This window comes from Osmerus mordax, chromosome 28 (genome assembly GCF_038355195.1).
Source record: "Osmerus mordax isolate fOsmMor3 chromosome 28, fOsmMor3.pri, whole genome shotgun sequence".
NCBI lineage: Eukaryota > Metazoa > Chordata > Actinopteri > Osmeriformes > Osmeridae > Osmerus > Osmerus mordax.
Genome location: NC_090077.1, coordinates 2785015 through 2798903, shown reverse-complemented (window position 1 = coordinate 2798903; position 13889 = coordinate 2785015). Strand labels below are relative to the sequence as shown.

The 13889-nt window shown below is 41.8% G+C and overlaps 3 protein-coding genes across 3 annotated transcripts; 1 reads left to right on the top strand and 2 right to left on the bottom strand.

Moving 5' to 3' along the window:
• Positions 1-682: 682 nt before the first annotated feature.
• On the top strand, positions 683-4891 carry hnf1a (HNF1 homeobox a). The gene is made up of 10 exons (XM_067231174.1): positions 683-1203; positions 2213-2412; positions 2734-2914; positions 3072-3274; positions 3375-3523; positions 3796-3937; positions 4054-4242; positions 4340-4455; positions 4560-4644; positions 4825-4891. Exons 1-10 carry the CDS (start codon positions 905-907, stop codon positions 4869-4871), a joined length of 1611 nt encoding a protein of 536 aa, XP_067087275.1. The 5' UTR covers positions 683-904; the 3' UTR covers positions 4872-4891.
• A 451-nt stretch (positions 4892-5342) lies between these two features.
• On the bottom strand, positions 5343-6979 carry c28h12orf43 (chromosome 28 C12orf43 homolog). The gene is made up of 6 exons (XM_067231175.1): positions 6856-6979; positions 6608-6638; positions 6397-6495; positions 6221-6285; positions 6035-6128; positions 5343-5907 (listed from the first exon to the last, which is right to left on the bottom strand). The coding sequence occupies exons 1-6, from the start codon at positions 6977-6979 to the stop codon at positions 5487-5489; spliced, it is 834 nt and encodes a 277-aa protein (XP_067087276.1). The 3' UTR covers positions 5343-5486.
• Positions 6980-7140: 161 nt separating this feature from the next.
• On the bottom strand, positions 7141-10405 carry unc119b (unc-119 lipid binding chaperone B). The gene is made up of 5 exons (XM_067231266.1): positions 10073-10405; positions 9567-9680; positions 9189-9297; positions 8928-9100; positions 7141-8687 (listed from the first exon to the last, which is right to left on the bottom strand). Exons 1-5 carry the CDS (start codon positions 10308-10310, stop codon positions 8575-8577), a joined length of 747 nt encoding a protein of 248 aa, XP_067087367.1. The 5' UTR covers positions 10311-10405; the 3' UTR covers positions 7141-8574.
• Positions 10406-13889: the final 3484 nt, after the last annotated feature.

The following is a 13889-nucleotide window of genomic DNA, read 5'->3' as shown; positions in this document are numbered from 1 at the left end:
ACATCAAATAGAGGGAAGTATAGCAGAAGTTATTTCTGTGACGATAATTGTTTTAGACTGACATCCCAGTTGCACTTCAGTCAAATCAAGTCAGAAGAAAAGCCTGCAACAGTGCCACCCAGTGGCAAACTGAATAAGTTGCTCTTTTTCTCACAGTCAAGTTTCTTAAATTGAGTTCTATAATCATAAAACTTCAAGTTCAACATCCTTTGGGTCAACATGCAGTGTTAAACAAAGTAGTTAATTTACCAAATATAATATAAGAATTGTTTTAGGCGTTTTGTATCTTAATACATTATGTACATTAGTTTTTGTCACTGAGGAATACAAAAATAAATGTTATAAAAGAAATATACAAATATTATGACATTTATGATGTAAAGAAGTATAAAATACATGTCTCCATATTCACGAACAGTACTTCTCTCCTGGATGTGTGGCCTTGGCATGTTGTACTGTATTCTGAATGACTGCATGTCTCACAGCAACATTCCCAAACTTGTAGTTTAATTTCATGTTTTCCTTTTGACTGCATTTCACTCACTGTTAGGGATCGAGGTAGATGAGGACAAAGTTCACAGAGAGCGTATGTGGAGGAGGGGGTGAAGGGGAGGAAGGTAAAAAAAAATGACCTTTGAGAGGAAAACAGCAGGTACAGGGCTGACACCAGACGGCTCAGAGCACAGCGAGGGAGGAAAGACAAACAGAAGAAAATGAAAGCATATCCTCTATTAAGTCGAAGAGAGACAAAAGCGTAATGAAGCTAAGAGCAGGGTGCTCTGTCTTTATGCGTGAGTGTATAACTGCGATGTGTGTTTGTGTGCGTATACGCGTGTAAGACAGTGTGTATTTGTTTGAAACCTGTCTCAGCGTTAGCGGGGCAAGGATCATCAGGACTGCAGTAATGGAGGGAGAGGAGAGAGGCGGGGGAGCCAAGCCCAAGCCCGGCCATCTGTCTGCACTCCAGGAGCAGCTCATCTGGGCCCTGCTGGGCTCAGGACTGTCCCGGGAGGTCCTCATCCAGGCTCTGGGGGAACTGGAGCAAGAAAGAGTCAATACTGGGGCAGAAAAGGGGGACAAGGGAGATGGGGAAAGCTCGGAAGAGGGAGAAATGGATTTTCCGCCCCCTATATTCAGGGAGTTGGAGAGGCTCCCTCCTGAGGAAGCAGCCAGACAGAGAGCTGAAGTGGACCAGCTGCTACAGTGAGTTTGTCTTACCTCGTCCTCTCCTGTACAAGACATAAGTCATTTACCTCTGTCCTAAATCCTCAACTTTGCTGTCCTTCTTCACGCAATCTTTTGCTTTCAACGGTCGGCGCTGCCTACAGAAATGACTCCTCTCCTTTGTGCCTTCTCCACTCTTTTTCAATTTTCTACTTCCTTTTGGTTTTTCCACCCTTTCAGCTCAACTTCCTCACCGCAAGTATGGCTCCGTAGAAACAATTCGGTTCTACCTGGTAACATCCCATCTATTCCTTTCTCCTTGGGTACTTCTGAAGTCTGGTGCCCCCTCTCCCCCCTTCCTCCCTCCTACTCCTGCTACCTCTCTCTGCGATCTCTGTCGGCCTCTGAGGTGAATTTAAAGGAGGGTTCCTCCTTTCCTAGTTACTAATTACCCACCCAGCCATTATTCTCTGGCCATTTCTATCTCCTTAATGAATAAGCGACATGCCTGGGTTAAGATTAACAGAAAAACACTACCTGTGTGTGCTATTGACTGTGTGTCTACGTTTAAACACTGTATAAACTGACGTTTCTACAGACAAAAGACCACATTTTATAACATTTATGCTACATGCTTCACCAAATATATATAAATAAGATAATGTACGCTTAAAAGTATGTATGTTATAAACAGACTTTTAAAGTAGTCTTTACACAATAACATCAAAAAAGGAAAGTAACAAATTACTGAAATAAATAAAAAATAATAAGATTTATATAAAAGATGTAACAAAAATGTATTTGATATGTCTAACTATACTACTATGTCTGCTGACACATATCAAGTGTATATTAAAGCAGGCACTAAAAAGATTCAGCCATTATTTTCAGGCCAGAGATGTGGACTTTGCCCTTCTGTTCTTCCTCTTATCTCTCTTTGTCAATATCCCTCCCTCCCTTTACCTGGCCATGTCTGCCATTAGTCTTCCTGTGCAGATTTTGTATGTGTTTGTCTGTGTACACTTGCTGAACGTGGTATGTTTCACAGGGAGGACCCGTGGCGTGTAGCAAAGCTAGTGAAAAGCTACATGCAGCAGCACAACCTACCTCAGAGAGAGGTGGTTGAGTCCACAGGTTTAAACCAGTCCCATCTCTCCCAGCACCTCAACAAGGGAACGCCCATGAAGAACCAGAAACGAGCTGCTCTCTACAGCTGGTACGTCAGGAAGAAGGGCGAGATTAGCCAGCGTGAGTACTCCACCTGCTGTGGACACTAAACCTACTTCAGCCTCGCTCATATTGTGACGATACAGGGTGTACTGTGCTTTGAATGTCTGTTCTCATTTTCATGGAAAAAAGTTCACCTGAATAAACAGTCCTAAGAACAGACTCTCAGAGGACATAACAGATGATTAAAGTATGTGACTAGTGTTTACAGATGAATTACCAGCATGTTTGTGTTTTTTGACACACCCTGCCCAACCAAAATCAAAGTAATGATGAGTAAAAGATGAATCCGAGGCATACACGGGAGTAGATTTATAACACACTACTGACCACCTGCTGCAGAGTTCACCAATGCCAGGCATGGGTTCGCCTCAGGGGAAGACCAAGGCGAAGACGTCAGGAAGGGACGCCGGAACAGGTTCAAATGGGGACCAGCCTCCCAGCAGATCCTTTTCCATGCCTACGAACGACAGAAGAACCCCAGCAAGGAAGAAAGAGAGGGCTTAGTGGAGGATTGTAATAGGTAAGGCACAACAAATATGACCTCAAATGCGAATGAAACAAGCTCTCCCCATGTTCACTTACAGTGGTAAAGATGCAATGCTGTAGTTACTTTTTATTTATATTTTGGAAGTGTGTTTTTACTTCCTCGTTATGTTGACGACTCGTCTCTCCCTCAGAGCTGAGTGTCTTCAGAGAGGAGTGTCTCCCTCCCAGTTGGCAGGCCTGGGCTCCAACCTGGTGACCGAGGTACGGGTGTACAACTGGTTTGCCAACCGACGCAAAGAAGAGGCCTTTCGCCACAAGCTGGCACTGGACAGCCCTTATGCCCTCCAATCAACCAGTGCCTCCAGTCATACCCTTCCTCAAAGCCCCGTTCATGGTAACGCCCAAAACAACACTCGGGTCCAATTTGTCAATCATTTTTGTTTTGATTCTAGCTTGAAGCTGTTGTTACCAGACTCTGGCTGACTCTCTCTCAGGTATGAAGTACAGCCAGCAACTGACGTGTGACAACCTGGGCTCCGGGAGGGGGAGCAGTGGAGAGAGAGGCATGGGGGGGCGTCTGGTGGCCAGCCCTGACCAACTGGAACCCAGCCACACACTCCTCGAGGGACATCATCATAAATCAGTGAGACCGAACGTCCTCTACATACGTCTTTACATTTACATTTAGCAGACGCTCTTATCCAGAGCGACTTACAGTAAGTACAGGGACATTCCCCCCGAGGCAAGTAGGGTGAAGTGCCTTGCCCAAGGACACAACATAATTTTGCATGGCCAAGAATCGAACCGGCAACCTTCTGATTACGAGCCCGATTCCCTAACCGCTCAGCCACCTGACTCCCTTTACCAAACGTACTGTATCAACGTGCCCAAAATGTACCACTCCTCTCGTCTCAGGTATCAGGAGGCGGCTCCCTGCCCCCAGTAAGCACTCTCACCTCTCTGCACAGTCTCTCTGCCTCGTCCGTCCATCCGCCAGGACTCATCATGGCCTCTCTGCCTAGTGTCATGAGTCTGGGGGAGTCCTCTCTGCTCATAGGTGTGTGGCATCCCAAAGCCTTAAAGACAATAGTGTCAATAGTGTATAATCATGTCAATAGCCAATAACTGCAATGTCTGTAATGAACAACGCTGTCTCTGTTGATTCCTCTTCAGGTCTGGCTTCCACACAATCTCAGACCGTACCTGTCATCAACAATGTGGGAGGCGGGTTCACCACCCTTCAGCCTATCTCCTTTCAGCAGCAGCTTCATTCCTCCGGTCAGCAGCCAATAGCGCAGCAGTTCTCAGGGCACATGGGTCACAGTCCTTTCATGGCAACCATGGCACAGCTCCCATGTCACAGTAAGGCAGCGAACAGACAGAACTTGTCATTCATCCGCATCGTTTTGTGAATTTGCCGACCTCATTAGAAAACGAGAATGTCTGTTCTCAACTACAGTGTACAGCAAGTCGGACATGACCTCATACCCTCCGTCCAGTCTGTTGTCCCAGGCGATGGTCATCACTGACAGCAGCAGCCTTGGGACGCTGACCAGTCTTACTGCGGTCAGACAGGTACTGATGAACCTGTGTGGACGTGTGTGAGTGAGAGATATCATCCCTTTGATACCGTAAACAACCCAGTCAAGAAACAGCTAACGCATGTCTGTGCTTGTTAGATCCTAACCACAGACCCAGAGGAGCAGACGGATTCATCCACACAGGAGGAGTCCCTTCACCTACAGCCTCAGTCGCCCGTTCCAGGTACAGTACGGAACACCAGCCATCTCTTCAAGGGTGCATTTGATTCGTTTCCCCTTCCCCGTCAGTGATGTGAACGAGGCTTGCCTGTTTTTCAAGTTTCCTCTGGGAATTTACAGCTGTATCCTCCACCTCAGTCTGCCGAGGGCCATCAGCCTCATCTGCTCTCATCTCTGTCCACAGACATCAACTCATACATCCCAACACAGATGGTCTCCACAGCCCAGTGAATACTGTCGAGACGCCCTCGTGGGATGGAACAAAGATGCATGGGATGGACAACTACCTCTGCTATAATTCCAGAGAAACCACTGTAGTGTATGTTCAGTTTCATGTGGAAATGGTAAGGGACTCACTGCCAGTTCTCCAGATTAGAGGATGCAGCCTTACTGCTAGAAAGATATGTGAAATATTTGCAGCACTTAATTCACTAAATAGTACAGAAAAAAAGTAGCAAACACAAATAATAATTTGCAAATATATTGTAATAAAAGCTCAAACTGAGAACCTGAAACTGGCATTATTAAGAGCAAGTGGACCAAAGGAATGCATTTGGTTGACCGCTGCCCCGTAATAACTAGGACAGCCTGCTCACATTCTATACTAATCTACAAAAGCATATCTTTGTATAGAATGAGATAAAGGTAGAACAATCAAACAACATCAACTCAGTCCACTTTTAAGAGGGCAAACATAGCAAGCACATCTGAACTGAAAAAGTACTTACAGCATACAATGCGTACATTACAGAAGTGATTATTATCTTACAACTCCAAGAAAACAACAATATGTACAGACATACAATAAGTGCAGAGTCCAGAAGGCCCTCCACATAAGGCTGCATTTTACTCATCAGCGGCTTCCTGTTTGGGTTTCTTTTTTCTCCTCCGTTTGACTTTCTGCTGTAAGCTCTCCATCTCCACACTCGTTGCCTCAACTTTGGTTTTATCATTAGGCGAGGGGCTTTCAGTGTCCAACTTTCCCTCAACATCTTCCAAGCACTCTTGTGAGGGTGGTTCTTTTTTCTTTTTCTTTGGGACAGGGCTGTTCTCCTCTGCCACAAGTTCTTCCAGACTTGTCTCCCCTTTCTTCTTCTTCTTCTTCTTCTTCTTTTTCTTTGTGCATGTGGCCTGGATGGTGAGAAGGGAGGAGGACGACTCCGGCAGGGCAGGCGCAAACCCAGCAGACAGGGATGATGGGGGGAAGAAGTCTGTGACGGGAACTGCTGCCTCTCTTAGTCTCATCTCCATCTCACTGTCGCTGTCACTGCCGATTAAAAAAAAATCACGGTCAGTCAAAATATCGCAAGTGAGGATAGGGTTGGGGCACAGCACACTGGACCTGATCCGCCAAAAACAAAAGGAATCGGCCGAAAGGAATGTAAATACATCACCTGGAGCTTGGGATGGGGCGACGTCTTACAGGAGGTTGTTCATCCATCTCTTGACCTGGGATGGATGTGGTGAACAGCCGAAAGCCTTCGAGCACTGAGCAAATACAGTTCATTAAACTGAATGAATGACTAGGGCATATAACATCCACGTGTAATCAATGATTGAGTGTGTTTAATGTAGTTTACCTTCTTCGTTGCTTTCACATGCATCTGTATGTGAAATTGTTTCAACAGGTATCTCTGAAATACAACTGATCACCACATTGCATGTTAACGATTGCATGTATTAAAACAACAATTCAACAGGTGTAAAGATTACTTGACAATGATGAGTAACTTATCCATTACAGCAGAATACATACCGATCAAGCATCGATCCTAATTTCTTCGCAACATGTTCTCGGAACTCCGGGGAAGTCTGAAGCTCGTTTCCATCATGCTCATGTTGAGATACAATAACGCTGTGATTGACAAAACACCCGGAAACAAGAAATGAAAACGAGACAAGCATAGCTACATAACTAGGTGCTGACACTTTATGGGATCTGATGAAACTTTATAGCAAAAACTCACCGGCGTGATTGCATTTCATCGCTCTTTCCACCTATCAAATCCAGATACATGAACATAACATTGTTGACTAGCAAGCTTGCAAATTTTTACTACAAACCAACTTCATTATCTCGTTAACGGCTTGTCTGCACAGTACAGTAGCGTACAGAACTAGCCAACTGGTTAAGGCTAAGCTCAAGTTGGCTAGCTAACATTAGCCAGTAGCCAACATTAGATCCGATACATGATTTAGGGCATTGTTAAGATACCTGAAGAGTTTGTGCCATTAGTTCCACCTGTCTGAAAAGTCCATGCGGCTTCCTTGAATTTCTCAAGATCTTCATCCTCACTACTTGAGTCTTGACATACCATATTGTCGATGGGAGCTAACATGATAATCGAAAAGGCACATGTATGCTGACTGAGGCTTATGGGTAATGAAGTTTTTCAGTGGAACGAATATCAGGTGTAAGTACACGGTGGAAGAAAAGTGTTTGTAACTAAATATTAATCAGTGTTAATTAGCTGAAAAGAGAAAAACATTGCATCTAATGTATTATTATTTATTTATTTGTCCCTATCTTTAAAACAAACGCATAGGACTGAATGTCTAGTTCTTACCAGGCAGATCTGTACAAAACCACAAGGAAGTCAGATATCAAATGCCAATCCATTACATTGCTCCTAAAATTATATAGAAAAAAAAGCAAAAGGCAGAGAAGCTGCAGTAACTATGACTGAAATCTCACATGAGTCTCTCAGGTGCACATTTATATCTTGGTCATAAAATACATTTTTCAAGATCAAAATGGGTTCAATGTGCAATTGATTTCCATCTTAACAGAAAAAAAATTACAACGCCAGACTCAACAATAATAATATAATCAGTAGCAATCATGTTATTTCTGCTTTTTCCAAATAATGCTTTTGAAGGGCAAATCAGAGCAGTATACAAGAGACTGTTTCTCCTCCAGCAACAGTTAAGAAAATGCTAATTACACCACATACTCTAAGTGATATCAAAAACATTCATATTTAACTTATTTCCCCCCCCCCCATCTATTTTCAGAGACAGTTTGGAGAGAGACAGGAAAGCAGATGGGGAGAGGGGAACACCCCAGGCAAGAATCAAACCCAGGCCCCTGCATTAAGGCCTTAGCCTTAGTGGTACATGCTCTTACCCGGCAAGCAGCCTGGAAACACATTCATCAAAGGCGTTTAGAATTATCATACTTTGGCTTGCAGTCAAAACGACACCCTCTGCAACTTCCCTTGGGAGAGTCTGAGAATATTATGTTGTCGTAAATGGACATTTCATACCAGATAGGTAGTTATCATAAACCGCCAATCTGGTTATGACAAACTTTGCTCGTGAAAAAATGAAGCCCTATTAAAGTGATCAGTTGGACCTACCAGGGAAATTCTCCTTCAAACACAATCAGGTGGCTTCTAAGGTTGAGCAATCTGAATACAAGGCACGAGAGGCGTGACTTCACATATTGTTGGGAGACTCATAACCACCCCTGTGAGAACAAACCCACGTTATTACAATGAGTGGCACCCAATGGGTTAACTGCGTACAGAGTTGAAAATGTGCCTGAGGTCTCCTTTTCTTTGTAGTCCATAAATTACAGAAAGAAAATGAGAAATGATACCATATGCTCTGCAGGGCAGTATGGTGACAGACTTATGCTATCAATTCATATAACAGAAGGCAGAATGTTAGGCAATTAACTTAGATACGAGAGAGAAAAGAGAAAAACAAGCCAAAATCCTATGAAAAAATATAAGCTTAGGTTTCCAATGAGTCCCAAACATAGAAAGGCATGAAAGTGTAACTTCTTGTGAAAGTAGATGGTTCTGTTTCTTCATTTCTGGTCATAGTGAAGTTTATTGGAATGTCTGTGAAGAATACACTTCTGTTCCCAAAAGATCCTGGGGAAATCCCCCTATGTTAAATTGCACACAATAATCTATTTTTCCTTATATTACTGCCCACCATTGTAGGCATAGTCTGCCTTGTTGTGCATGATCATTTTGTTGTCCACAAAGTAGAAGCTGTCTGACCTGGTCTCATACGGATGTTCCACCATTCGCTTTACTAGAGAGAATTGAAGACAGAAAAATAACAGCGGTCAGAAGCAAATCATGCTTCTGCTACCTTGTTCTATCTAAGTTAGAGGCAGTATAATTAATTCAGTTATAATGTAACAAGAGTGTGTTGTCGATTGAGTTATTTAGATATACTGAAACATTACTTCTTGCTAACTTACTCAAAACTACAAACAAAATAACAAATGTGCTTGTTGATGACCAGGACAGATGCAATACTATCACTCACTTAGATCCTCTGGGAGTTGGGGAAACTCATATATGTGTTCGCACGTGTTGCGGCTGTTAGGGATGCAGAAGCCAAAGTCAAAGTCAAAGTTCTTCAGAAGGCGCTCTTGGAAATAATGCCTCTCGATCATGCGAAAGCTGTTAACAGGCCGATCTCCCACGGTGAACTCCACTCTAAGAGTTGGACAGGAAAAACAGCATAAGTCACACATACCTGCTTCCTCTCTATCTGCTAACCAGTCATTTTATTACGCCAACTTACGTTGCACCAACAGTCCGCAGTCTAAGAAAGGCAGGTGTGAACTGATAGCGCACAAAGCGTCCAGCGCTAGTGTCTCCATCTCCATTCTCCTCTTCATCCTCTTCAGTGTCTAGTAAAAATAATAGGTTAGAACATTAAGAAAGTCTAAAAGCAATGTATCTGTCTTCATATTTACACAAGACTGGATGCTGGAACTCAAATAAATATAATTTGGTTTGGTTATCATCCATATGCAAGGCTTATTGAGTATATAAAATATATTTAGACGTATTTTACACCATTAACTTTTCCCAAGACCTATAAAAGTTAAATGGAGTCCCAACATGCATTTACTGCACTGACAATTACATAAAAAGAATAGCGGACAGTTAACATTACCACAGTTGTGAGGTTTTGCAATCTCAAAGAGCACCGTCCCGGTCTCTAGATCTCGGATCTTGAAACGTGTGAAGTCAATATTGTAGACATTGTCTTCTGGTTTACAAAGATAATCTGGAAGAGAGAAATGCATGCTACAGTTACGTATGTGCAAGATACAATACAGCTCAAGTTAAGCGAGCGAATATAACCTATTAGAGCTAGTATAAGTACCTAGCAAACATACTAGTTTTAGATGATTAGATCTCGCTATGCTGTTACGTATTTAGATAGTTAAAACACTAGAATTGCTTTCTTAAATCTACAGCAGCAACACAATATAGTTGACAATAATGCCCAGGTAATATAGCAGTCAATCAGCTAATAGTACTGTTGCTAGGCTAACTAACTTATCTACAGACAGTAGCTCGTCTTTAGCTACTGAAGTAGCTGTTGACGATGGACTGGATAGAACTAAACAGACAGATCTAGCTAGCTAGTACTTAATATTCCAGTAAGTCACATACCCTGAGTGACATTCCGCAGACCCAGGACTTGGTCTGGTGTGATGTATTTTCCAAGCGCCCTGAGTTCATCCTCTGTAACAACAGGCCTCTTTTCAGCTTGATTTCGTCGCGATGTGAGCCTCTTTAGCATACTTCCACCAACCTTACGTTCCCTCGAATTTGCAGCTGGACCGATATCTGTGTCTGTTGGTGCTTTGACTGTGGCAGCTGTCTTGTTTCGAGAGTTAAGGCCGCTCATTTCAGCTAGCCTAGTTAACTAGTTGCTAGCTATGGTTATTTTGAGTGACTGCGTTGATAATAATGTACAGGTAGCTGCGCTTTCTGGCTACTAGCTTTTGTGATAGCTTCAAGATGGCGTATAGCGTCTCTATGAAGAAGCTTGGGACAAGTGTGCCTGTAAACGCTCTGAGTTGCCATAGTTACCAGGAGTGCACTCACAAGAAGGGAGCCAGCCTGAAACTAAGCACAGAGAAAGTATAAAGCAACTCATCTTAGCTGAGAACGTAGAAAAGAGGTAAGACTGTGATTATGTTCACCCCACTTTTGGATACGGATAATGATATTACGTTTTTCAATGGTTTTTGAGCAGAATTTGCTCATGGTAGTTGAGAAAATTATAGGATGGGATTCGCATTCCTGTTGAGCAGGCCTTACTAGTAGGCCTACAATACAATCAGTTGTTGGCGGTTGGAACTAGTGGTTGAAACTAACATACTGCCACTTGGACAAAAGCTGGGTCTTATTGTCAGGTGATGCCTCAGGCCCAGGAGCCAAAGGGGAATCCATTCAGCAAATCACAACAAACACAGTTAGATAAAATAGCACATTTATTAAAAAGAGAGCATTTATCAGCAGTTCCCACTATGAAGATGTTCCACTATTAAGAGCCACAACTCAGAAAGGACAGGGCATCTCAAATGCTTTCAGTCCACTTTCTGCTGCCTGTAGCCCTCATGGGTGAATTAAATCAATAAGTAGAGTAGGATTCCTTATCGACCTTGATCGCTTTGTCTCTCACACACTCACACAATAGTCATATGGTGTGATTTACTTGCCCATGTGTAGTTTTTTCTATACCACTGTGGGGGACAATGCTAGAGAACATAATCAAATAAATTCAAGACTAGGTAACATGACAGCAAGTCTTTGGTTCTTATTTGAGGTGAACTAATGTAAGGTTGGGAATTAAGCACACCAAGATGTTAGGGGGAAAACAATGTACCGTGCAATGAAGTGAACAAGCACAACAAATAAGAAACATCAAAGCGGATGATGGTAAAGCACAAATGTATTCAAAATCAAGGCAACAAGGACTCAAATCAAAACACAAAACACATAAATGACCAAAATATACTGTTAACAAATAAACCAGTGAGTGCAAAACTTCACACCAATAAAACATCATGGTAAAACAAAATCCTGAGGAAAAATAAAGACATAAATCCATCTATCTTCAAAATATCTCCAGATTAGCCCCCAATCTCCTATTTAAATTATACAAAATAAAATGTAAAAACCCCATATTCTCAAACTCATGTCATTTGTCTTTCTGACAGTCAGGGTCTGCCTGGCTGCCCATTAAGTCCTTCTACTTTTACTGTGTACCAACAACCATTCAACCCAAGCAGAAAGGCCACATTTCTTCTTTATACCAGCAAACAATTAAAAACCCTAACATATTCATAATTACAATCAGAACAAAACTCTGATGAACAATAACCGTTGCCACATAATTAGCGTGACAGTGTACCTTATATACACACGCAATTGTGTAAAATTTCTGATTCGCCAAAAACAATGTTTGGACTTTGGTGATGAATTACATTATTTTTTTTATATTTTTTTTTTTAAAGAATAAAGGTGCATCTATTTGGCTATTAAATATTTGAACTTCTTGTTCACAAAATGACAAACGAACCAAAAACACAACCATAAACTGACCAGCAAAAATCTTAACTTCTGTATTGTCCATTCCACCAGCATAGAGGGCAACACCAAGGGAGTGAGAGGCGATTCACAAACCTGAATCACCCTTTACATGTCAAGTTTTTAAACAACTGTCAAACAGGTAGAGGGACTGGTAAAGTTTCAGACATACCAGTAGAACTGGTTTAATGAGCTAGTGGAACAGGGAAGGTTTGACATGCCCCTTGTTCTTGGAGATGAGATTCTTGGAGTCAATTTCAAACGACTCTAAGACAACAATTTAGAAATGAAGGAAGGGCTGCTGAAACCACCAACCTAAACTAAATCTAGACTAACATTTCTGGACTGAACACATTTTGCACAAGCCCTTGGAGTTTCTACAAACTGGTGCATAGCAAATATAGATACACAATTAAAAGTCCCAAGTTTTTATGTATTTTTTTATCAGCTGGGGATCAAAATGCGGATTCACATCCAAGCAGAAATACTTTTGACACAGAAACATTTGGGCCCTTTCTGGTTTTTACTCATGACACAAACCTGAGTGGGTTGACAATGTTAGATTCTTTTTTTTCCTCTCACCTGTTCACCTATTATTTCTTCACTACAGCACCAATGGCCTGACTTCAAAGGAAAATTCACTACAGCAAAAACATATGCATATCAATGTGTTATAAATGGTGACGTAGGCAAAGTATTGTAAAGAAATAAAATGCAACAAAAACACTCTTTGGTGAAATAAAATAAGGCATGCACAGTTGTAGTCAGTCGAAAAGGCAATTAACATGACAGCAGACTAATGATGTTTGTCTCTAAGATAATTTGTCAGGATTCAGATAAGGAATTTGTACCAATCCACTAATACTGGTTAAGTTACTGTGTCTCTCAAAGCAACACAGGCATTAAAATTGGAGGGCAGGCCCTTAAAAGGATTTCACATCTCTTACCCTGTTATTTAGCCCCATGTTCTACTACTGAAATGAGAGAATATAATAAGATTCTCCTATTGAGGTACTAATGAAAATCTTAAGCAAATTATTTATATAGATTTGTGAGAATGCTAAATTAGCGTTTAACAAAATAGCATAAGTAGTCCATAAATGCAAAGACATGGCTGTGAGGCTTATATAAGTCATTGTTGAAATCATCAGCAAGTCATATTATCCTCAATAACTCCTGAAATAATGGCATAGCATCTGTATCAATTTAGCTTTCTACAATACTAGAATGTCTGAGGGAAAAAAATTAAATACTATCTTACCAAATTGGCAACTGTTTATCCGATGTCCACTAACAGCTTACATTACATAACTTTCTCCAGCAAAATTAATTCCCAACCTTTACATAAAAAAAGGAAAATCTATCATTTTTGGGGTGTCATCACCTACTGAAAAATATTCAACCAAATGTTGAGTGCATCTACTGTAGATCAGAATAGCAGCTTTTCTTTCTTTGCAATTAAACCACACCCAATCAAATTGAAATGCACACAAATCAAAACATATGTGTTTGTACAGGAGGGACTGTGGCCAGTTGCTCATTAACTACTCATCAACCTTAGCACAGTGATGCTGTTATAATCCTGTCCTGGGTTGAGGAGTCCAAACTCATGTCTTGTGTTCGGTAAAATATAACATGTTCAAACAGAGTGCTAGATGTAAAACACACATACATGAACTCTTCATCGTATTCTCTCTACGCAACCTTTCAGTCAGTGCGGAAGGCGTTCCATAGTCAGTCTGCCCTGCATTCCATTTTAGTTGTCTCTCATTTGTCCTCTGTCACAAAGATTCTTCCCAAGGCTCTTCTGTTCTTTCTTGTCTGCGTGCCTTTTCCTGTGTCTACTGTTGTTTTGACCCCCTGCCCCCCCCCCCCCACCCCAACCCCAATC